The sequence below is a fragment of the Mauremys reevesii genome, linkage group 18, assembly GCF_016161935.1.
Source record: "Mauremys reevesii isolate NIE-2019 linkage group 18, ASM1616193v1, whole genome shotgun sequence".
NCBI lineage: Eukaryota > Metazoa > Chordata > Testudines > Geoemydidae > Mauremys > Mauremys reevesii.
The window spans coordinates 26,440,917-26,466,125 of NC_052640.1; the positions used below are offsets into that span (position 1 = coordinate 26,440,917).

A 25,209-nucleotide genomic window follows, 5' to 3' on the forward strand; every position below is an offset into this window, starting at 1 on the left:
CAGGATACAGTACCCAATCCTGGAAGTATGGCCTACATTCATTGTTCCTAGATATATGACTTTCAATATGGCTATAGTGAAATCCATATGGTTTGCTTGCACTCTGCTTAACAAGTGACCCAGATCATTCTGTATCAGTGACCTGTCCTCTTCATTATTTACCAGTCCTCAATCTTTGGGTCATTGCAAACTTTAACAGTAAGGATTTTGATTTTCTTCCAGGTCATTGACAAACACGTTCAACAATGTAGGGCCAAAAATCAATGCCATGTTGATTTTATATTGTTTTAATTTCTTAATCAAAATGTCATAATGCTACCAAGTCAACTGCCCTACAGAAGTCTATTACATCAACACTATTCTCTTTATTAACGAAACTTGTAATGTCATAAAAAGATAAGGTTAATTTGACAAGATTTTTTTCCCCATAAACCCATGTATATTGGCATTAATAAAAAAGAGTTAGGTAACAGCCATTCCACTATTTTACCTGGGATCAATGTCAGGCTGATTACAGGCCTATAATTACCTGGGCCATCCCATTTACTTTTTTTAAAATATGGGCACAACATTAACTTTCTTCCAGTCCTTTGGAACTTCCTCAGTGTTCCAAGACATATTGGGTTAAAAAAAAAAAAACCACCAGCATTAACGTTTCAGAGAACTTCTCATCCAATTCTTTTAATATGTTTGGATGCAATTTATCTGAACCTGCTTATTTAAAAGATGCCCACCTTTAATAGCTGCTGTTTAATATCATCCTTAGTTATTGTTGGAATGGAAAAGTGTATCAACATATGATTTGAATACATCATCTGGCTTTTCCCCAAATACAGAACAGAAATATTTACTGAACACTTCTCCCTTTTCAGCATTAATGAAAATTCTACCATTTCCATTTAATAATGGACTAATCCTATTGTTAGCATTCCATTTTTCCTAATATACTTAAACTCGTCCATATTATCCTTAACTCTGCTGGCCATAGATTTGTGTGTGCTTTTGTGCTTTACCAATTTTCTAGTTTCCTAACTTCTAGTTTACATTCACTACTACCAATTTCCTCCTCCCCCCATTTGTTATGTTGTTTATTTTATAGCCGGTTTTACTTTCTCAAAAGCAGAACACTTAATGTACATACAGGTTGCAAAGCAGAGTCAAAGAATAAAGTGACATGGCCACGTAACACCCAGCAAGTTTGCAGTAATTGTTGTCACATTTCCAGTTGTTCTGGAATGACCATCACACTACCAAGTCTCTGCCCCACCCAGGCGTCAGTAAAGAGGTGTGACTGTCCAATACAAAGCATACTTTCAAGTTTCAGTGATGACTTACTGTTGACAAATTAATATAATAATCAACTCGAGTTAGCAGTGTCACCTTGTAAGAACATTGCGTGAAGAGGATAGCATTTGGACCATGAATAGCCTTCCTCAAGATACACTTTTGTGAAGTCATTATCAACTGTCGTGCCAAGTGCTGCTCACCCCATCCAGGCAAGCAGTCCCACTGACATCAACAGGACAACTTACATGAATAAAGCAAGCAGGATTAGACTATGGCTCAATACTTCAGTTACTATTGAAGAAAGCACCAGAGATTGATACCCTCAAGCAGGGTTGCCAGGTCAATGAAGGAAGTGGGAGTGTGTGTGGAAATTAGGGTGACCAGACACTGTCCCAATTTTGAGGAGTTTGTCCCACGTTCCGACCAGAGTACGGTCAGAATGCCATTTGTCCTGATATTTTGTTTCCTGGTCTTCGGCGGCAATTCGGCGGAGAGTCCTTCAGTCGCGAACAGTCTTCGGCGGCGGGTGCTTCTGTCTTTGGTGGCAAGGTTTATTACCCGCCGCCAAAATACCGCTGAAGACCGTCCGCGACTGAAGGGCTCTCCGCCGAATTGCCGCCGAACTCCCGGACGGGTGAGCTTAAAAAAAAAAAAAAACCTCATAAAAACCAAATCATCTACTCCTTGGTCACCCAAGACATTCACTAAAGTTATGAGAGTTTTCAGTAAACAATAAAAAAAATTCCTAATAGGTTTTTTTGAGGCTACTCCGAATACTGTGAATGATTAGGTTTTTTGGTAAGATTTCAGGCTCCAGCAGGAAGAATACAGAGCAACTGCTATGGATAGAAAAAAAATAAAATAAAAACCCTAAGGGAAAGAGTTCCCATGTCTCCTCCATGGCATGTGAGAGCCTGAGCTTTCCATTCAAACGCTCAATGGGTACCAATAGAATCCCAGAGCCACTCCACAGTTCATGTAAAGTAGCACTTAAAGAACTACTCAGATTTATATTCTAGGATGAACATTTCCTTTTTATTAAACATATTGCACAATCGTGCTATAAACACATGGAAACCCTTGGAAGGTGCAGATCTAAAGTCAGAGCCTGTCAGAGAAAATGGAGACCTCTCAAACTCATTCCACTTTCCCCATTTTAGAAAATCAGAAATTGAGTGTTCTGGGTCATAAATTCTACTCCTGGTGAATGTGAGCTTAGAACCCCAGAGGCAATAAGGAAAAGGCAATCAACAACAACTCTAACCACTGCACAGATGCTGCTGTTTAGTTCATACAGCGCTTCTTAAAGCATTCGGATGGATAAAATGGGATTTCAACGCAGGGGGGCTGAGGGCAGCAGGCAGGATCCCTCAGTGAAGACACCAAGGGCAAAGGAAGTTCTGAGGAGCATCATATTGGTTATGATGAGTTAACTCAGCATGCTCAGCTTTTGTTCATTTTAATCTGCCAGTAAGCAAACTTGGCCATACCAAACATCCTGCTTCTAAAATGCTCTAAAAAATCCACAGGAACCATAAAAAAAAGAGGAAAAACAAACTGATGTCTTCCCTGGGAAGCCATGAAAAGCTAATAACTATTTGTTTCCAACTGTTGTTGGGTTTCCTGTTGTCATTTCAGAATCACAGTCTGAATGTTTTCTAGCTCTTTAAAGCCTTTTATAGTTCCAGGACCACCTGTTCAAATACTCTGACACCACTACACATGTGCACTTCTCTGTGCATCCCTCAACACAAGCCATCAGCCTGGGAAGGAAACACTTAACCTGTTTTTCTGTTCTCCTATCACGCAGAGCCAAGATGTGCTGAAGAAAAATGCAGATAGCTTTCTCAAAGCATCAAGGTCATTGCTGGCTTCTACACAAAAGGGGAGATGAGTGGCTTCCAGATTCTTCAATCCCCATTTGTCATACCCTTAATGACTTATGTTATGTGTGTATAAAACTGGGTATGTGTTTATAATTCTGGGGGTAGAGTGGTGAAGAGAAGGGTTTTACTTTAGCATAATTACTCCAGGGGGAATTATGTGCCAAAAAATTGAAAATTCTGCACACTATTTTAAAATTTTGCGAATTGTATTTGTCAAAACACTATATAATCATGCCAGTTTCAATTATTTTGGTAATTTATTTCAAAATACCTGTCAGCAAGTATGTCTGTTGCAATACAGACACACAAAAATTCCCCAAGAGTAGAGAGTTAAAGAAACCCCTATGACAACCCAGTTCCCCCAGCTGGGCTCTGAGGGGTAGGGGGAAGAGAAGCTGGACCAACACTCACACCCCCTACTCCCCAGATGCCAGCCATGGGGCCCTCCCCGGCCCAGACGCTCACACCGCCTATTCCCCAGAGCCCAGGGATCCAGAAGGAGAAACAGCTAGATGCTGAGTCCCAGGCTAGCACGGTGTCATGTCACCACCTCTTTCCTTTAGGGCATGCTGGGAACTGCAGCTACTGGGAACCCTCCAGTTCCCTCCCCATCCCTCTGACCTTCTATTTGTGAGCTGGGCTCTGCTGGGTCCAGCGGCCCCTATTGGCAGCCAACATCTCTGCAGCGCATTTCTGTGGGGCAATAGGGAAATTCTGCACACACAACATTAATTTCTGCAAAATTCTGCATTGCGCAATGGTGCAGAATTCCTCCTGGAGTAAATAATGGAATCCTTTATAACACACCATGAAATGATCTTGTGCATCCTACTTCTGTGCAGAACAAGTAGGATGGGGAGCGGGGAGGGGAAGTTGGACCATTCAAAATACCATTGGGGGACAGACAAGACAGTCACTTATGAAACTTATTATACTACATTCAACAGTGCAGCTGTTCTTTTTCAACAAAGTGCCCTACTGTGAAAGGCACAATGTCTGAATTAATGTAGATCAAGGCCCCCCCCCCCCCCGACTGAAAAAACAAGACAAACACAGTGAGTTCATACTAACTGCAAGACAATCCTTCATAGTACTTGATTAAGTCGAGAGTTACTCTTCTATAGTTACCATGCACTGTGGTCATACATTACTTCTTTTTTGTGTGTGTAATGCATGGACACCACATTAAATTCAAGAGAGTGTATATATTTAAAAGAGTAACAATATTACTCTCTCTTACGACAACAATTATGCATAATTACAAACCCATACCCAAAGCACTGCTGTCTCACTAAAGCAGAGACACAAGGAGATGATGTGTTAGGAGTCTAGCACACAACTGTGTATTCTTCAGTATCAGAAGACACACAGCAGCTCCTGAATGGAATGCAAGTTGGAAACCAACCTTTCCAGACTTCATCTGAGTTTACAGGGCGTGGGCACATCACACCAATAATCAGTGACAGGGGAACAGTGTTGAGAGAGAAATCAGTACATTCTGATGTTTCATGTGCTGATTTCTTCTGCTGTAATTTCCATCTCCTACAGCAGTGTTTCCTCAACCTCTCTCTGCTGGCAACCTCCCTATTTGAAAAAATTGAGACCCTCTACCTACCTTAAGCTTGGCCTTCGGCTTCAGCCCCCCCGCTACTGAAACTATGTAAACTGGCAGGAAGCAGGGCAAAAGCCAGGGGTCCCGCAAAGCTATCTAATGCTGACTGTGTTTGCAACCTCCCTAAACCCACTCTGTGACCTCCGCTAGGGGTCATGAACCCCAGGTTGAGACACTGTCTTAGGAGCCATATTGCAATTTGCTTTTCTAAAAAAAAAATAAAAAAAAAAAAAAAAAAAAAAAGAGTTCCATTGTAAGTTATCTGGGCTAGATGATTATAAAAACCCCAGCAGACATTCAGACTGTACAGTTGTGAGTTTGGGAAGAGATTTTTTATCAGTTTGATGCCTCTCATTGAAAGTCAATGGGAATTAGGCACCAAACTGCCCTATGCACTTTGGAAAAAAAAAATCTCACCCTTAAATAAATATAACAGAATAAAAATACATCATCACTACAAAAAAAATTAGTCCTTCATAAAACACTAATTACTCCTCCCAGACCCATTGTGAGGTAGGTGTAATACACATTTTACCAATGAGAAAACTGAAGCACGGAGAGGTTAAGTGACTTACCCTAGGTCAAAGAAGGAATCTGTGGCAGAACTGGGGCTGGCACGCCTAAATTTCTGGCTCTCAGTCCTGTGCTCAAGCCATGATTTATCTCCAAATGAAGTAGCTGAAGCACCACTACTGGAACTATTTAAGAGGAGATCAGTGGTACGAGAAGGCATGTTATAGGAAAATATACTGCATGGTATGTAGAAAGTTTAAGGTTCTGCTGTCAGAGATCTCATGAATTACCAGGTCAAATGCAACCACCTTGTCTGCCCTCTCTCCTCCCCCGCCATTACTTTAGTCACAGTCCTCAATTTCCACATAATCTGTGTGCTGAGTCTGCAATGTCACCTTTCAAATCTCTCACTGCCATTTGGATGATCAATATCTTCATTTCCTGGTAGGTTTTCAAAGTCTTCCACAAAACTAACTTTTAGTATCCATTTACTTTCAAAGCCAGCGAAGTCAAAGACCTCCTTGACAGGGAATCTGTTTCCTCAATGAACAGAGTATTATTAGCAGAAGCACAGATAGTTTGCTGGAGATTATAGTATTTCCAAAAGAGCCAAAAAGCTGTTCCCTACTTGTTCCCGCTAGGAACATCAGAGGATGTGGTGCAATTTCACATCTGGGGAACTCTCATTCACTGGCTGCACTATAAAAATTACATTTTTAGATGATAAGGATATTTTCTAAAGAGATGCTAACTGTTCAGATATGGTATCCCTGCTAAGTATGAAGGGAAAATCCTTTTTCTTTCACTGCTGACACAAATACGTTCTTGAACCAGAATTTATACAAGTAAATTTGTATTCCTTCAAGCTTTATGCGGATTACAGGAGTCAGCAAGTGGATATTCACATCCCTGAATGCTTGTGTATTTCAGCGGAACTGTGTCAACCATTCCTTGGCTAGATTTTAGGCCAGTGCTTTGGGCACGTGCCTACAAGTGGCTAAGTAGATAAACTATTCAAAATGAACTGGTTTATTGTACATGATGTGCCCTTATTCCATAATTATACTCTAAAACTGTTCTGAGTTATTTGGACAGAGCATCAGCCAACTGCACATCTGACAACTTTGCTGAAAGAAAAATCCTATCAAGGAACTAGGAGACTGTAATGAGGCTAATATCAAGACCAGACAGTACTTGATAAAAAGAACTCCTTTATTCCCAAATTCTTATGGAAGTGTAGCACTTTCTCCAATACTTTGAGAACCTTTGATGAACACTCACGCAGTAAGTACTGCAGCACAGCTTCTTATAACTGAGGAACTTTGGATTCATAATCTTCATGCAGGAGGGTTATGCACCACTGTGCATTTCACTGTGAAGTGTCTGTAGCTTCCTCCTTTGCAGGTCTTATGCCATAAATTTCAGGGTGGCCCAGAACATACTTAGAAGTGAGCTTGGGTAATAATTCTCTATTTTCCACCCATTACAAATTAAACGGAATGGCTCAGGCTTTCTAAAGTTTCCTTTGATTCACCTTTAAGTAGAGCCCAAGTTTGGAAAGGCTCAGCAAAGGTATGAGTGTTTTTGCAAAATTACAATTGCCTGAAGACAGGACGCTTCATTCAAAATCTAGAGTGGAGGCTGACACTTCTACTAGAATTTATTTTTGCCTCAGTAGCAATCAGTGTTTTTCTTGTTCAAACCACAGTTTGACTTTTTCCACTAGCTATAAATCCACTAGCATGGAAGTATTGTGGTAACATAGTACAACATTGTTGCCTATATAACATTTGTACTGTATGTTCTGCTCTGAATGCACTGGACCTGCACTGCTAGTATGTTCTGCTCTGAATTCATTGGACCTGCACTGTTAGTTGATGCAACAGGAATTTCCATATAGAAAAGTACATCTTGAACCTCAGCTAACATGAGGGTAAATCATCATATGTATATGTATGTATGATTTATTGCCTATAAAGCTCAAGAGAGATGCTGCCCAATACTTGCAAGGCTTATATATCAGACTTTGAGATATGACGGAAGAACATTTTTAAAATTCAAGATTTTCATCAGTAGATCTCAAAATGCTTTACAAAGGAGAGCAGTATCATTATCCCCATTTAACAGATGGAGAAACCGAGGCACAGAGTAGAGAAGTTACTTTCCCAATTTCACCCACTAGGGCAGAGGCAGGAATAAAATCTCTATCTTCTGAGCCCCAGTCCAGTGTTCTTTCGACTAGGCCAGCCAACTATTTAAAACAAAGAACTAAAAGTCAGGAGGTCCTGGGCTATTTTTTCCACAACTGTTAGTGACTGACTGTGTAATTAAGGTCACTTAATTCCTGTGCCTCAGTTTTTCCCACAGTAAAATGAGGGTAATAACACTCATTTAACTCACAAAGGAGTTGTGAAGCTTAATTAGTGTTTATTCAGCACTTTGAGATCCTCAAATAAGATGTGCTAGGGAAAGACAACTTAATAATTTCTTTAAGCAACAGACTCAAGTGATGACAGCACCTCTCTCCCTTTCAGTCTCTTGCAACTGCTGGAGTTTTGAAGACTTACTATCAAGCCTCACAATTCTTTTTGTTCAGACTGCTGCCTGCATTGTGGGAAAACCTCAATACTGCATCTGTTAAGATCAAATTTCTAGTCAGCTTTGCAGAACTCTGACAATCTGGTGAGAAAGACAAGTGATAGCAGCCTGGAAGACATGATACTTCAGAGTATAATATAAAACCCTGCCTTTCTTAATCTCAATCATTATAAGCCTTTTATGTAGTCCTCACTCAAGTGTTTTCCTCTATTCAGTGTTTAAATAATTAAATAGACCAGGGGACATTTTGTCTTTACATTCTTATTTTAAAAGGAAATCCAGCTTCTATCTTCTCATTTAATTTTCTTTAAATTCCAACCTTGTAGCATTAACTATCCAATAAAAGGTCCCACCTGCCCACCCCTCCTGCGACAGTTTTAAGAAACACACCCCTGTATTTAAGTTACAATTTTTACTTTGTATCACGGTTTTGAGAAAATTGGCATGTAGCTACTTACAAAATATTGCAGTCTAGTTTTTACAGACTATCAACACTAACAAAAAACCCCCCACAGGTCTGAAGGCCCAGTTGCAACAGAGTTAACATGTCCCCAAGTTAAAAAGAGTTAAACAAGGGCCTAAAACAGATAAACTATGGTTCTGTGTTGTAAAGTAGATGGGACCTAATTGTGTTGCACCCACATACTTGAATTGTGCTACAACGTTGGGACAGATCAGAACTATAACATGGTTTGGGAGTATGGGTTAAACCTTGGAGATATTCCATCTACACAGCAAAATGGAACTGTTGTAACTCAAGGATTCTCAACCTACAGGTTGTGGCTAGGTGCCAGGAGGTTGAAACCAGGCAGCTCTATCCATATAGTTACAGGGAACAGGACTACTGGCTACATTGTAAGGGGCAGTCCCAGTTTAGAAGAGGCTGAGAACCACTGTTTTTGAGGACAAACTATAAAGTAATTGAGCCCCCCGACATGGTTGTGTTTACACTACAGAAAGGCCCTTAGAAATCTGAGATCAGAATCACTGACAGGTAGACCTTGTCATGTAATTCCTCAGAATCCCTTTAGTTTTGCTAACATTGCTAGGACTAAATTCACTCATGGAGGCGGACAGAGATTGAAAAGGGAGCAGAAAACAAAGAAGGAAAGAGGTCTTTTGTTTCCCTTTTTTGGTCCTCTTTCCCTACGAATAGTGACTGCTTCTACTCACAGCTTTCCCCAAGCATCCACAAAGTGAAACAGACATCTCTAGTCAACTTTAGAGTTATCAACAGGGTTCTGAAACAGGAACTTCAATTAACGGGCAAGAAAGTCCCAATTTATTACCTGAAAGTATCAAAGGCTGCATGACACACAGACTCATAAAAACCAAATCATCTACTCCTTGGTCACCCAAGACATTCACTAAAGTTATGAGAGTTTTCAGTAAACAATAAAAAAAATCCTAATAGGTTTTTTTGAGGCTACTCCGAATACTGTGAGTGATTAGGTTTTTTGGTAAGATTTCAGGCTCCAGCAGGAAGAATACAGAGCAACTGCTATGGATAGAAAAAAAAAATTAAAAAAAAAAAAAAACCACAAACCACAATTATGGCATCTGACTGAAAATAAACCGTGCGCTCCAAAAAACATAAAGTGGTCTTACTTTCATTAGGCAGGTCCTCCCGATCCAGCTCCTCGTCGGGTGCTGAGGTGTTGCTTCCACTCTCATCCAAAGTGAGAATGAGGGGATCATCATCATCCATGCTCACAGCCATTCTATTTCCTTTCAGGCTCCTCTTCCAAGAACTTGAAATAACGTCTTTTGCAGTTCACCTTTCAAAAACACTTTGTCAAAAATATTCCTCAGAAAGTCCTCCATCAGGTGCATCTTCTAAACTTAAAAATATGCAGAAAGATACACCCATTTCCAGGGGATCTCAGTCCAAAAAAAGAATCTACCAAGCTGTTTGCTAAGAGTGGTGCAGAACAGCAAGTTCACTAGCAACATTAGTTTATATCCAGCCACTGGCTATTAAAACAAAAAACTTTATCTAACTTGAGCTACTTATCCGCAACCACAATACTCATGATCTTAGCTGCAATAGTCATGATTTAATTTAGAACAGAAGGAAAATAATTCCAGGTAAATCCCTCAATGTTTATTAATAACAAAGAATAGGCAGGGACTACATATATATAGTTAACATAACACTGCCACTTTCATACATGGCTTCAAATCCAAAACTATTCTGTTTTTCCATTTCAAAACTCCAGACTCCAAGGGGGGAAATGGGAAAACGAGTCGGATGAGCGTGCACACTCATGAATTCACTAATAGAACTTTTCCTCCACTACACTTGTGAATCCCTAAGAACCCAGAAGTTACCCTAAAAGTGCCTTACTAATGCTACCAGCCCTCCATGTGGTCATGGTGTGGCTCTTTTCTGGGGGCCGAGGTGATGGCTGGGGGGAAGTCACAGTGAAGGCTGGGGCAGGGGCGGAGGTAAGGCCGGGTCAGGTCACACAAACAGTAACGTGGTCCCAGGACAAAAAGTGCAAATGTGCATTTCCGGGCAGCGGTGCCACGCGACCAAGGGAGACGTGCTGCCCGGTGCGGGGGCGGGGGGGGCTGCTTTGCAGCTTGCCTAGCAGAGGCGCAGGGATCCCCTCAGCCGCGCTGGCTCCGCACCTGCCCAGCGGCTCCCTGGCGCGCTGCACGAGCCCTGCACGGCCCCCCTCCCCCACACAGCGACCCCTCCCCCCGCCTGCCAGGCCGCCCGTGTGCACGTTTCACGAGGACTTTTCACGCCGCGCCCAGCCCACGCGAGCCCCGCGCGGAAGCCAAGGTCCGCTGCCCGGGGAGCCCTGAGCCCCAGCCAGCGGGTCCGGCAACAGAACCGGGCCCCTCAAGCCACCCCCGGCCGCTGCGACAACTCGCCTCAGCCAGCCACCGAGCCGAGCCCCGCCCACCGGCACCGCCCATTGGCCGCCTCCCTCCCGGCTGCCTTCTGATAGCTCCCCCATCCCAGAGACCCACCAATCGCCCCTGGGCACCCTCTCTGCCCCGCCCTGCCACTGCCGCGGCGCAGGGAAGGAGATCCGGGTTTCTCCCCTTTTGTCCTGCCATTGGATGGAGGACTCGCCCATCAAAGTAGAGGTGAGCGGTGACGTTTCTGATTGGTCAGAAGGCTCGGTGACACACTGGACACCCCGCCTTTCTCCGGAGATGGAAGGGGCGGGACTAAGCGTGCTAAGCGAGGGCGGCGATTGGTTACGGGGGGCGGGGGAAGAGTCAGAGAGGATCTGTCCCCGCCGTCTCCGTTTGGGGTTAAAGGTTAGTGACGCAGTAACCTAGCAACGGAGACACGCTGGAAATAGACCGGACGGGAGGCGGCGGCGGCTTTGATGTGAGCATGTGGCGAGTCAGGGAACCTCCCCGGGAGCCCTGCCCCCAGCCCGACCCCCGATCCTTGAGGGGACCCCCAGGAAGACGGGGAAGCCCCTTCACCCTTCTCCCCCTCCCACCCCCAAGAGACTGGGGAGCCCCTCGCCACAGTCCGACCCCCCCCAAGAGAGACCGAGGCACCGCTCTCCCCACCTGCCCCGTGTCAAAAATATCAGCCCCCCCACACCCCAACTTGGCCACCTGCTCGGAAAGACCAGCCCCTGTCCAACCCACCTTCAGAGGGACCCGGGAGCCTCTTAATCCAGACCCTGAGAGACCGAAGAGCTTCCCCATCCCCTAGAAACCAGGGATCCCCACCACCACCATCCCAGTCTCTTCTCAGAACTGGGGAGCTTTCCCGCCACCTTTCAGCGTGGGGAACAAATAGCTCATCACTCTGTCTCAGTGCCACTGGAGGCTTAACATATAGTTTCACCTCCAGCCCAGAGACAGGCTGTCAGAGGTGTAAGGACCCAATATCCTGAATGTGCTTTTAAACCTAGAGACAGCCCCAGTATAATTCAACATTCACAATTTTTACCAAATGATATCGTGTTGCTAATGCTGAAATCAAACTTTTTTTAAGGTAAATTTTGTGAAAGAAGAGCGTGCAGCTGAAGCACCGGGAGGATCTAGATGTTGTTTGATTGAGATGTCCTCTGTGGCCCTACTCATATAGAAGATTTTTGCTCCCTTTCACCTTAGAACACTCAACTTCTAAGCATTTGGCTGAGAACATGGCAACAAAGGTGGCTACCATGCTTCAGTTACCATATGAGTCTACTGATTCAAGCAGCAAGTCCTCGGTGGGACACAGTCAGACTCCAAAAAAGTCAGTGATCAAAACAAGCCCACTAAAGCTCTTGGATCCAGGTCGTTCAAAACTTACCACTGTTGAGACCAAGAGGATCATATCTGTTTTGGATGAGGCCATCTTTAAGATAGAACTGATCAGTCTGATCTCTCACATTACTGAATTTCTGGATAGTTTAAGCACTATACTGGGATCTGAGCTCATGGGTACCCTTAAGGAGCATGAGCGGCTTTCAAACAACATGGAAGCTCTACTTACCCAGCTTCAAAGAGAAGGTCTCCTGAAGCAGGAAGATGGAAGAGGGGACCTTGTAGGAACTGAGGAACAAATCCGCCATCTTCAATTGCATCAGCAAGCTGTAAAAAGCTCTATCAGAAATATTCTGAGACTCTTGCAGGCTGACCCTCTAGCTTCTCAAGCCGTGAGAGATGAGGCCTATGCTAGGGATTTATCATCTGAAATGTTTATCAAAGGCCTTTCAGAGTTCCGGGGCTTCTTGCTTGAGAAACTCCTGACTAGTCCCTTAGAAGAACAAGAAAAGATTCAATTCATGGAAGAAATCTCCCTCCGGGATAAGAAAAACACTGAAACCATTGCAACTTTAGAGGCAGAACTTGCAACAGCAATCCAGAGTCGAGACGATGAGGTACAGTGGTAGTAAGACTAAACATCTCAGGCTAGAGGGGAAGATCATTGAAGGAAAGGCCAGTAAATTAAAATATAATCTGTTGCCTCTCATAAAGTGGAAGTCACTGAAACATTTTCTGAATTAGAAATAGTTGTTATATTCTAAATATAATTAAAATAAATCATTGCATATTTAGATTGAGGCTTTCAAACATGGTTCTAACATGTTTTGACCCCATCTTTATTGGCCAATTCAAACTCAGTTCACCCAACCACTGAGTTTAAATAGTATTTAAGAATGGTTAAAAACAGTTGAATGTCTCATGTGGACAGGGCCATATAGATAGATAGATTAGATTAGATTGAATTTAAAGTGACAGTGAAGTCAAGCATGTTAGTCTATGGTTCTGAACCATTCAATAGCTAAAGGAAGGGCATTGTACAAATCCATAAGGGAACCAGGGTGCAGCCTGCAAGTATGTGGCCTATATCTTCTAACTGACCACCATGGCAAAGAGAGAGTCACAAAGGCCCCTCATGATCAGGCCATAATGTCAGCTCTCACTGAGAAGCACTAGCACCATTCACTGTAACTGAGATAGTGAAACAGTGACAGGCAGTTCTAAAAAACTATTTAAAAAAAATCCATGTTTAATACAGACTCCACATTCACTATTTAACATATTTGTTATAGGCATTTTCTATGGCCTTCATCATAGTATCTCTGTGCCTCATGAACATTAATGAACTAAGGCCCACATCCCCAAGGATATTCCTCAAATTACCTACAAGGATCTGGCCCTAAGGCTCAGAACCTTCTTCTGAGCAGTATTGTTTCTTCATTTTACAGCTGTGGAAAATGAGGCTCAGATCACACTACAGGTTGGTGGGCAGAGCCAAGACAGGAACCCAGATCTCCTGACTTCCAGTCCATCGTTGCCTTATACACAAACTATTCCTTCCTCCCTAATTATTTAACTAGTCATTTCAGTTTTCATATGGGGTACTGATAGGGTTGCCAACTTTCTAATCACACAAAACCGAACACTCTTGCCCCGGCATTGCCCCACCCCTTCTCTGAGGTCCCGCCCCCACTCACTCCATCACCCCTCCCTCCGTCACTCGCTCTCCCCCACTCTCACTCACTTTCACTGGGCTGAGGCAGGGAGTTGGGGTGCGGGAGGGGCTGAGGGCTCCCGCTGTTGGTGCGGCCTCCGGGGTGGGGCCGGGAATGAGGGATTTGGGGTGCAGGAGCGGGCTCCAGGCCTGGAACCAAGGGGTTCAGAGTGTGGGAGAGGGCTCAGGGTTGGGGCATGGGGTTGGGGTGCAGGAGGGGGTGTGGACTCCAGCTGGGGCTGGGAATGAAGGGTCTGGGGTGCAGGAGGGGGTCACGGCTGGGGCAGGTGGTTGGGGTGCAGGAGGGGGTGCGGGCTCCGGGAGGGAGTTTGGGTGCAGGAGGGGCTTCAGGTCGGGGGTTGGGGGTCAGGAAGCGATGTGGGGGGTGAGCTCCAGGAGGTGGTTCCAACCTGGGGCAGGGGGGTTGGGATGAGGGAAGATGTTCGGGGTGTGGGCTCCAGCCAGGTGGTGCTTACCTCATGGGGCTCCCAGTCTGCAGCGCAGCAGGGCTAAGGCAGGCTCCCTGCCTGCCCTGGCTCCACACAGCTCCCAGAAGTGGCTGGCATGTCCAGCTCCTAGGCGCAGGGGCAGCCAGGCAACTCTGCGCGGTACAGGGGCAGCCAGGCAGCTCTGCGCAGTACATGCGGCCTGGGCCCGCAGGCACTGCTCCTGCAGCTCCCATTGGCCGTGGTTCCCAGCCAATGGGAGCTGCAGAGCCAGCGCTCAGGGCGGGGGCAGCTCATGGAGCTTCCCTGATCGCCCCTGCACCTAGGGGCCACAGGGACATGACGGCTTCTTCTGGGAGCCAGAGGGAGCCTGTCTTAGCCCCGCTGCACCACCAACCAGACTTTTAATGGCTTGGTCAGTGGTGCTGACCAGAGCCACCAGAGTACCTTTTCGACTGGGCGTTCTGGTCGAAAACTGGATGCTGACAACCCTAGGTACTAGTCTATCTTGTAGGCTTTGCATAAACAATGAAAGAAAACAGAAGTAAGGAAACAGATTAGCAATGGACAAAGCGTAAATTCACAAGTGAGCTTGTAAACAACATGTAGTTATTAGATAAAGAAATAGTAAGAAGAGTGATGTGTGATAAGTTTACAGCTGCAGCTTTGCTTACTAGCAGTTCCGGATCTGTACAGAGGCTGGCTACAAAAATGAGTAAGCCAATTATAAATCATGATGCAATGTAAAATGTAAAGCACATGCGTTAGTTTGTTTCCAAATACGTATAGAATCTGATGTATTATTATATGCTTTGTAACTGTGGTAAACCTCCATACCCACCCCACTGCATTTGAGCTTGATCACCTCAGCATAGTGTTGCTGTGTGTCAGTTAAAAAACTCTTCAGTGATGAGTCCAGATTTGAGTTAATTTCTTGGGAACCAAGTGGAAAAGGCCTCGGAGAAAATCCCAACATTTCTACTAAACTTCTGTAATATAAATGTATGTTAGTTTGTTTTAATGCTGGGAGCAGTTTCCAAATTACTCCTTTCTGTCCAAAAGACCTCCACAGTGACTACTTAAAACCACAATCTAAATGTCCATTACTGCATTCCAATCAGCATTCCAAACAACATACACATACGCGCCTGCATGCCAACCAAAATCACTTCTCTTTCTGCTTGACTTTCCAAATGTAAGGTAAATACACAAGCTTTGAGGAAGAACATTGAGCAGCTATTCTAGCCAGGCCATTTGACATGAGGATGTTCATTATGCAGCATTCAGGATTCCCATTGCTCTGAGAAAGGATTCATTAAAAAGTCATTTTAATCTCTTTCTTTTAAAATTAAGAGTACAGTAAAAATAGCAATACTCTTGTAGTAGTTAATTAGACCAAAACCAGTTAAGATCCAGCGTAATCTATTAATCCAGTGTAAATGATCTGACATCCAGTGTAATCTGTTAATACAGCCTTGCAAAAGTCTACCCACCCACTCATCTGGAGTGAGAAATATATTAGTGGGGTCAGTGATAGGTCCGATTTTTCATCATCATCATCATCATTGCAGGGAAGAGTAGTTGAGTAGCTTTTGGGCTTGGACTGGTACATTTCTGTGATGATTTTATAGGGATCTATTAGCCGCAACACCTAGTTATTTTTCTTTTACAATTTAAAGCTACGATCCAGCAATCGGATCCATGTGGGCAGACACTGCATTCATTTAGAGCCCCATCAATTTCAGTGGGGCTCTGAACAAGCCCTAAGGTCCACTGGAAATGGTCCAATTGAATGATTGGGGTCAAAGTGTACTTAGCAAGGCAGTAGGCCAGGCAGGATAATCATCCTTTTTTTCGCACTTGGTGGATATCTACAGAGGAACTGAGGCATCGGGGGTGAGTTCTAATTTTCAAGCTCAGGTCAGGCATGCTGGTAATTCAGTGCACTCATTGTTTTTAAGTGCAGTTTAGCAGTTCGCTCAGTGCTAGCAAGGAAATACGTTTCACTTGTCGGGACTGTATTTTTGTCTGTTCTAGACGGCCAATAGGACTGGTCGCCCAGTCTAGCCGCAGAACAGGCACAATAAGCCTGATCCCAAGCTCACTGAATTCAGTAGGAGTCTTTTGCACTGACTTCAATGGGCTTTGGATCAGGTCCAGTATGGATAGCAGCTGTGCCAGCTTCCCTGTGCTGCACAGCCGGTGTTCTTCAATGCTGCCCGTTCACTCCTTGGCCTGTCTGCTAAACTTCCAACAAGAGTCAGTGAGGAGGGGAATTTCACTCTGGTGAAGACGCTCATTGCCACCCGGAGAGAGCTCGCCCATTGGCATAATAAATCCACCTCTGTGAGAGGCGGTAGCTATGCTTGTCCACACCAGTGCTTAGGATGGTGTAATTTACATCACTCAGGGGTGTGGATTGTTCAGGCCCCGAGCAATGTAAGTTATACTGTAGTAAGCGCTAGTGTAGACCAAGCCTCAGTGTCGGCCTAACTCTGCTCCCTTTGAAGTCACTGGGAGTTGCACCAATAATTATGTCAGAGTTCTGTGCAAATGCAGTGTACTCACTGTCATTGGAATGTAGTTACTTATCTTAGGACACTGGTGTCTTTGTAACTAAGCCTTAATTCTCCTGTAGGTTTGATCTGAAAACCCCTTGACGTACCCAGCAGTTCCTTATGGTGCCTCTTTTTCCTGGCTTTAGATTATGAAAAAGAATGTTGCAATCAGGGATCTCAAAAGCCACTTACTTCATCTGGAGAAGTCCTCTGAAAGCCACATCCAACGCACGAAGCAGGAAGCAGAGAAACTCCAAAAAGGGGAGCTGCGAATTTCCCAGGCAAAGTGTGCCAAGATACAGCAGGATATACATCAGCTAAGAGCACAGCTCAATGTTCTCATCATAGACAATCGAGACTCAGAGCTGGCTCTCAGAAAGGTATTGAGGGAGGGGAATTCTAGAGAAGCAAGCAGACCTGTTAAAGTGCTGTGAGTTCTTCATGTTGTCTGCTAAGCTTAACCACTTAACTGCTAACAAAAACGACAAGGGGGTCCTTGTGGCACCTTAGAGACTAACAAATTTATTTAGGCATAAGCTTTCATAGACTAGAGCCCACTTCATCGGATGAATGAAGTGAAAAATACAGGAGCAGGTATAAATACATGAAAGGATGGGGGTTGCTTTATCAAGTGTGAGGTCAGTCTAGCGAGATAAATCAATTAACAGCAGGATACCAAGGGAGGAAAAATAACTTTTGAAGTGGTAAGAGCGTGGCCCATTACAGACAGTTGACAAGACTTCATGCATCTGATTAAGTGGGTTTTAGCCCATGAAAGCTTATGCCCAAATAAATTTGTTAGTATCTAAGGTGCCACAAGGACTCCTCACTTTTTTGCTGATACAGACTAACACGGCTACCACTCTGAAACCTGTTAACTGCTAACAGACATTCCTGGCAGAATGTACCTGCTGTGCAGCTGAGCATATCAGTTATGATCTAACATGCCACTAATTTCACTGGAAAGCAGCATCATAGCAACCCATCAGCAAAGGGTCTTATTTGTAGTTACCTATAGCTTCCACCGGACATGTACATACTGGGTGCCAGCCTGCCTCGGAAAACACTTGCAATATATAGCACAGGTTACACAGTGCTCTAGTAGGCCAATGAAGCAGTCAGAATTCATAGCCCGAAAATGACTACTGCAAAGTGCAAGGGAGACAAACTTATTCTGAGAAACAAGGGAAGAAATCTGAGACCATCAGAGGAAATGACATCAGTCAGACAGCATCCTCACTTTCCACTTAGCTAGGTGCCCTCCCAATCACCAACATCTCCAAGGCCTCACAATACGACCCTAGTGGTATTGTTCCTGCTGGAGAGTGACTGAATTGTGCAGGAAAAATCTATAGTGTTAAAAAACTTCACCTTTTCTTTTCTAATCAGTGCTCAGTCCAAATGGGCAGAGACCAATTTGCAGGCAGAACATATTACATTATATATCTTCTCTAGCTCTTTCAAAACACTGTACAGTCCAAGGCAGAATAAAGCTTCATAGTGTAGGGGCTCTGCCAACGTGGCAAATGAAAGTTTCCAAAGCAGTATGAAATCCAAGCAGCCCCATCCATTGTAGGCCTGCTTTGTCATCCAGCTCAAATTCAAGCTGCAGGTCATTTCTCTGCTTTCTGTTAAAAGCTGCTCAGCTCAATCAATTATACATGTTGAGGGAGTAGGGGAAGAAAGAAAACACACTTTCTCACCACTGAAGTCTCCTTTCCCTTCCTATGTGCTCTTCTCCTATGACCCAATGTTTTAATTGGATTGAGGAATTCATGTGTGAAGGACTGGGAACAGTCATAGTGATGCACTGGAATGGGTTACCTAGGGAGGGGGTGGAATCTCCTTTCATAGAGGTTTTTAAGGCCAGGCTCGACAAAGCCCTGGCTGGGATGATTTAGTTGGGAATTGGTCCTGCTTTGAGCAGAGAGTTGGACTAGATACCTCCTGAGGTCCCTTCCAACTCTGATATTCTATGATTCTATGATAGGCTAATGTACCTCACATAAAGGCAGGAGCTGGTCATCAGAGTCTGCCAAAAACCTGGCTCTTATGCCATCCATGCAGAAGAGGTGTGGTCAAATAGGGAACTGGGTCTCTTAACAGTGAATGGGTAAGCTTAACTGGTGAAATTCTCTGCCCTGTAATATACAGGAGGTCAGACTAGATGATCTTCTGGCCTTAAAATCTGAGTGGTTCTACAGAGTGCAGATACCATCAGCTTGAAGGAAACTCTCTAGGATTCCATCACACAGTGAGGTCAAGTTATTTTCAGCTCATTTTCCATCGGTCCAAAATATTTCTGTATTTTAACCATGCCCATCATTACAATCAGTCTAGTGTCTCTGTGCTGCAGCTGAATCCTAGCCACTTGCTGTAGATCAAGCATGCTCCATATTCTGTAGGTGAATGATGTCTGCTCTCCATTAGAGGCCCAGAGTCGGAGAAAAAGACATCTCGGACTGAAGAACCTTTCCGAAAGGAGCAGGCATCACTCAAGCATACTAGCTGCTGGGATTCAAATCTACAGCTCCTTTCATCCCAGCATACTGCATGTTATATTTCTATATTCAGCTGCCTGTAAATGTCATTTTTCCTGTGTCGTTTATTTTAGAAGAAGTACAAAGTGGAGATGGAAATCGAGAACTGGATCCAGAAATATGATGCTGACATGGGAGAAAAACAGGTACCCTCAGTGGTCAAGACAGTTGGTTCTTCTTTGAGAGGGCTTGTCCATGTGGATCCCACACAAGGGGTGCATGTGATGTACACAAACAAGCCATTTCAAAGAAGAACCACAGTTATTATCAGGCATGTAATCATTTTTCTGCCCTGCTTTTGTGTTCAGCTGCTCTCTGCTGTATAGGCATTGTTGAGAAGGGTCATGTCAGCTGCAGAATCCTATCCTATTCTAGCACTGGATGATTGTTTTCTCAGTGTATTGGATGGAATTGCCGTGTTAGTTTCCTTAGCCCTACTGGCTCCACCTAGTGTACAGATCAAGTGCTCTTCCACATCACTACTAACTTGTTAGACAGATAGTTCAGAGTCTGGAGAGTGACAGCAAATGCATCATTGTCTATCTTCCACATTAAGCTTAACAGTCTTAAAATCATGTCCACACCACCTAATCCCTCCTAGAATCCACTAATTCCTCACATGTTCCTGGCATCTTAGTGGATGTTTGCTTCATTATCCAGATCAAGACAGGGCGCTTGGTTAACAGCAAAGCAAGGGCCCAAGGAGGGGGACCTGGAAAATTGTTGTTGATTGGCCTTAATAGTAGGTCCCTGCCTTGTCAACCTTGTAATAGGAAGCAGAAATGAGCTCAGTACATGAAGACTTGTGGCACCAAGCCCTGCTGGTTCCTGGCTGCCCATGAAGCCATCATCATGAACGCAGAGGCAGAATTTGATAAATAAGGGTTGGTAGGTCTGACACACAAATGTTGCTGGTTCCCCTTATCCTATCATGCGAGCATGTTATCTCCCTACAGCTGGGTTATAATGACAAGAAACCACCATCATCCAGCTGATTGTGTTTATACCATAGATAAAAAGTTGCTTAATAAGTTGAGAGTTGCCTGGCCTTGCAAGGCAATGGATGGTAACAACTGGAACAATGCAGGCAGTTTTTAAAGAAGCCTAAAGGAATTGGGAACCCGGCTCCCACTGGCGTTGGGTGCCTCCTTTTAGACCTCTTTGAAAATTCCATCTCAAGAGATGAAAAGAATAAGGGCTGCAAGTGGCCCTGCACGCATTTGTGATGGATGAAACGATCCCTATTCATATACAGTCTGTAAAGCTTTTTGGGATCCTTCTGGAAAGACACTACCTATGCTAAATATAGGGTGATATTATGAATGTCATTTATAAGTCTGGTGTTTGCTGTCCTACCAGACTGAGTTCGAGGAAGTCGATGCTGTCTATACTGAAGAGAAGGCCCAGCTAGCTGAGCTGAAGGAGAAGTATGCTGTGCTTGAACAAGAGTATTCTCAGATCAAGGAGGAGAGGAGGCGATCCCAAGAGAAGAAGGAAAGAGCTGAGAGGGAACTGGCTATCATGGTCCGTGCTGCCACCCACATTCAGGCCTTCTGGAAGGGCTACTTGGTCAGGTCACTGTTAAAGTCAAAGAGAAAGAAGAAGGGAAAAGGCAAGAAGAGCAAGAAATAAATTAGTTCCGTCCTTTCCCCTCGCTCTCGCTTCCCAACATTGCAGATGTTTCCCCTTGGACCTCAGCTATCTAGGGTGTCTTCACTTCAACCAACCAACCTCTCCAGGATGTCTATGGTTTTTATATACACAAATTTGGCATGTAAAAGTGATTCTATCATAAATAAATGTCAGCCAACATGTGAGACTTCCAGGTGGGATATTTTAATTGCTTTTGGCCCAGATTTAAGAGAAGAAGGATGATCTTGTAGTTAAGGCACTGGACTGGGAGCTGGGACTCCTGGGTTCCTTCCCCAGCTCTGCCACACATGGACTGTGTGACCTTGTACAAGTCACTTAGGGCCCACTCCTGCTCCTGCTGAGGCTAATGGCAAAATTCTCACTGACTCCGGCACCGGTCCCAGTACAGCCCCCAGCAACGGTCCCATGTGACATACCCAGAGTACGATCTAGACTAGGTAGTAGCTGTGTCACCTCTGCCCTCTAACTTGGGGTGTCCTTTGCACTGCTTTGCTATTGTTGCCTGCACTCCTGGATTGCTCACACACAGCTTTTGGCATGTAAGTCACTCCTAGCTGTGTGTGTGTGCAATCATAGGCACCGACTCCGTGGGTGCTCCGGGGCTGGAGCACCCACAGGGAAAAATTAGTGAGTGCTCTGCACCCACTGGCAGCCAAGCTCCCCCCCCTCCTCCTTCTCCTCCCCCCCCAAGCGCTGCGTCCTTGCTCCTCCACCTACTTCCCAGTGTTTCCCGCCCAGCCGCAGCCAAACAGCTGCTTGACGGTGTTAGCAAGCTCTGGGAGGGAGGGGGAGAAGTGGGAACGTGGCATGCTCAGGGGAGGAGGAGGGGCGGGGATTTGGGGAAGGAGTTGGAATAGGGGCAGGGAGTGGGCAGAGTTGCGCGGGGTGGGAAAAGGTGGGGCGGGGCCTCATGGAAGGGGTGGAGTTGGGGCAGGGACAGAGTGGGGGGTCCAGCACCCAGGGGAAAGCAGGGAAGTCGCAATTGCAGCCTTACACTCAGGATTTCACTAGCCTGACTTGCACTGAAGGGTGACTCCAGCACACTCCCAGTCTCAGACTTCCCCCAGAAATGTATGTCTTACACTGCCCAGCTCGCGCCCGGACAATACAAACTCCTATAAAGTCTGTCATTTTATTAACAGAAATTATAGGCACAAGTCTTGTTACCCCATATGGAATTCTCCAAACACACTGGTTTAGATAAAACAATAAAACAAGTTTATGAACTATAAATAGAGAGATTTTAAGTGAATACAAGTAATGTGGCAAAAAAGTCAGAAATGGCTACAAGAAAAAGAGGAATTTACTCACTTTATGCAGTAACGATGCTTGTCCCTATGGGTGCTCCACTGTAGGTGTATCTGCGCCCCTGCACCTCTACTCGGAGACTTTAGGTAGCAGTCTCCATTCAGCCCGCATATGCACCCTTGCTCCTTGTAGTTTGCCTCAAAGCTATCTAGCACAGGGGTTGTCAACCTTGTTCTTTCCGAGGCACCCCCCAACATGCTATTAAAATCCCCATGGCCCAGCGTGGGGAGGAGGGAAACTCAGGGCTCTAGGCTGGGAGGGGAGGGGACTCTTGGGCATAGGAGTAGTTTGACTTCTATTTTGGGGGGGGGGGGCAGAGGCCAGCGGGGCCCAGGCCAGCTCTGCATGGCAGGGTCAGGGGAGGGAAAGGCACCTCCACCCCCTGACTCACCTAAGCCGGCCACCCAGCCTGTCTGGGTTGTGTTTCGGGGGATGCTACCAAAAATTATAACTCAAAGCAGGAGGGTTCAGCTGGCCCTGATAAGAGGGCTGGGGGCCAGGAGCAGAGGGAGTCTCACTCTAGCCCTGGAGGGAAAAGGGCCTGGCTGCCTGGGAGCAAGGTACCTGAGGTGGAGCAGTGCTGGGGAAGGGCAGAGGGAGCTGGGGAGCTCCAGCCTGGTAAACCCTCAGACCGCCGGCCTACAAAAGGTACTGGGGCTGCAGAGGGGCAGCCCAGGGAAAGGCAAAGGCAGCAGCTCCTAACCCCTTGCCAGTGATGAGTGGCCTTTACAGTCTGCAGTTTGCCTCAGCGAGTGGGGGCTCGATGACGACGGGCAGTAGCTACTGAGGCAAAGTGGGTGTAGAGGGTTGGAAATACTCTTCTGTCAGTATCATGAAATTCGTCCATAAGCCTAGCTGAAAAAGGATGGAAAAGAGTGCGGGAGCCAGCACACAGCCTTGTCTGGTGCCACCGGTGACCGGAAAGGGGTCTGCAGTGAAGACCAATGCAAAGAATTCAGTTAGCTTCTGCACAACAGCTGTGTCTTCCTTCAGTGCCGTTTTAGCACCTCAATCATTCAGTGCCCCTCCCCCCACCCCGATTGTTTGGCAGGCTTCCTGCTTCTCATATACTTAACTTTTTTTTTTGCTGTTTGGTTTGTGTGTCTTTTGCTAGTTGCTCTTCAAATTCTTTTTTGGCCTCCCTAATTATACTTGTACACGTGACTTGCCAGAGTTGATGCTCCTTTCTATTAGATAGCAATAGAAAGCCAATATCATACTGATCATTGTATGGAGAACAAAATCTAAATTACAGATGTATTGGGAATTATATTATCAAAGTGTGTCTGCCAGGCAGGGCTGAAGTTACCCCACCTTAGATAGAAGAATGTGGTTCGGTCACCTGGAACGTATTTCCAAGGTACATTAAGAGACACTGGGAATGCAAATTACATACAAGGTAAACAGGACCATCAAGACAGCAGGGAGATTGTAGGAAGAAAGTCACTTTGCATTTTAGCAAACTTCAGCAGGAGAAGAAACCAGCATGGAACGTCCTTCACCATGAGACCTCATGTCGCCTTCCTCACAGCTTGAATGAACTTTGCTTTGTGTGTGTGTAGGGGGGGGTGACCTTCAGAAGGATCCATTTTAAAGGCTCACTGGACTATAAAGAGAGGGGCAGAGAAACACAAGACTGTAGTTTTGTTAACTCTTAGCTTCTAGAAAGCATTTTATTTGCTTGTGCCCATTTTTTATATTTGAACTCACTTAAAATCCTGTCCTTTTTGTTACTAAACTTGTTTTACTTTTAATCTAAACCACCCCAGCGCTGTGTTTGATTTAAAGCGAATGTTCACTCCAGTTAATGTGGCAAGTTGCTGGGTACTGTATCTTTAAAGGAACAAACAAACTTAATCTCTCTCTCTCTGGTCCAGGAGAGGGTTAGACATTGCAGAGTACATGGTTTGGGGAAAATCTGGGACTCAGAGTGTGTTGGCATCATCTTGCCAGGTGTAACCAGGGTGTGGTCAGTGTGTAACAAGCAGGCATGTGCTGGAATGAGAATTGTTGAATCAGAGCTGCTTAGCTCACAGACACTCAGTGCAGGTGTGTATGCTGGCTGGGAGCATCTGGGCAAAGGCCGCTACAGTAACCGAGCCTTCTGAGGCACGTAAGGTTACAGGCCAGGCAGTGACAACTCCTCACTGGTCTGCATTAAACCCCAGAAAGCGACAATAACTAATTTTTAAAAAAGTCAATGGAACAGGGGTACTGGATGCTGGGTGCGCTAGCCCCCCCGCTATAAAGTCATTCTTGTGTCTGTGCCTTCTCACTCTCTCGCCTTCTTTCCCTCCTAATGACTTTAATTAGTTAGCCAAGAGGCCTGCCTCAACAGGAGAGACTGAGGGATCCCTGCTTCAGAATATCCCAGTCTCCGTCATCGCTAATTTTAAAATTGAGATTGGATGTTTTTCTAAAAGTTATGCTCTTGCTCAAACAGGAATTAATTCAGGGAAATTCTGTGGCCTGTGTTATGTAGAAGTTCAGACTAGGTGATCAGTGGTCCCTTCTGGCCTTCTAATAAATAAGTCTATGGAAAAAAATTCCCCCCCCCCGCTGCCTTATTCCCAGAGAAACTGACAGCCCACATCCCATCCCACCTGCAGCATCACTTCCACAGAGACACTGATGTCATATCTCTAACTCACCACAGGATGGCAGGGTCTGTGCACCTCTTGCATGTGTCTAACCCCTACGGGTAGTAGCAGGGTCTGTAAGGTTTTGTGTCATGTCTCAAAACTACCTGTGTGTGTGTTGCACGGTTCTTTCCATGTGAGAATACCAGGGGACAGGGTGCAATTGTTTGATGGACCACTGGAAAGGCCACGGATTCATGTGCAAGGGACCAGTCTCAGATC

At 45.1% G+C, this 25,209-nt stretch overlaps 2 protein-coding genes across 5 annotated transcripts in view; one reads left to right on the forward strand and one right to left on the reverse strand.

Moving 5' to 3' along the window:
- The window catches only part of TPCN1 (two pore segment channel 1), a 57,908-nt gene extending 47,369 nt beyond the window's left edge, over positions 1-10,539 (reverse strand). Inside the window, exon 1 of one of the 2 annotated variants that reach the window (XM_039504562.1) lies at positions 9,505-10,539. In XM_039504562.1, coding sequence (XP_039360496.1) covers positions 9,505-9,616 — 112 coding nt within the window. In that variant the 5' untranslated portion in view covers positions 9,617-10,539. Of the gene's footprint in view, positions 1-5,360; positions 5,441-9,504 lie in introns of those variants that run through there. The other variant, XM_039504563.1, reaches the window with a different exon arrangement.
- Positions 10,540-11,123: 584 nt separating this feature from the next.
- Positions 11,124-21,199, forward strand: IQCD (IQ motif containing D). 3 transcript variants are annotated; one of them, XM_039504565.1, is made up of 5 exons: positions 11,124-11,248; positions 11,873-12,746; positions 16,994-17,227; positions 19,462-19,533; positions 20,747-21,199. In XM_039504565.1, exons 2-5 carry the CDS (start codon positions 12,024-12,026, stop codon positions 21,017-21,019), a joined length of 1,302 nt encoding a protein of 433 aa, XP_039360499.1. In that variant the 5' UTR covers positions 11,124-11,248; positions 11,873-12,023; the 3' UTR covers positions 21,020-21,199. The 3 variants fall into 3 exon arrangements, with proteins under 3 accessions (XP_039360499.1, XP_039360501.1, XP_039360500.1); XM_039504567.1 differs by having other exon boundaries at positions 11,191-11,248; positions 11,992-12,746; XM_039504566.1 differs by lacking the exon at positions 11,124-11,248 and adding an exon at positions 11,382-11,872 and having other exon boundaries at positions 11,992-12,746.
- The last annotated feature ends 4,010 nt before the right edge of the window (positions 21,200-25,209 follow it).

Bases quoted from the DNA above. Each gene is read 5' to 3' on its own strand.
- IQCD (XM_039504565.1), top strand. From the start codon at position 12,024: ATGGCAACAAAGGTGGCTACCATGCTTCAGTTACCATATGAGTCTACT. The intron at 17,228-19,461 runs GTATTGAGGGAG...CGTTTATTTTAG, and splicing joins CAGAGCTGGCTCTCAGAAAG to AAGAAGTACAAAGTGGAGAT. The intron at 19,534-20,746 runs GTACCCTCAGTG...CTGTCCTACCAG, and splicing joins CTGACATGGGAGAAAAACAG to ACTGAGTTCGAGGAAGTCGA.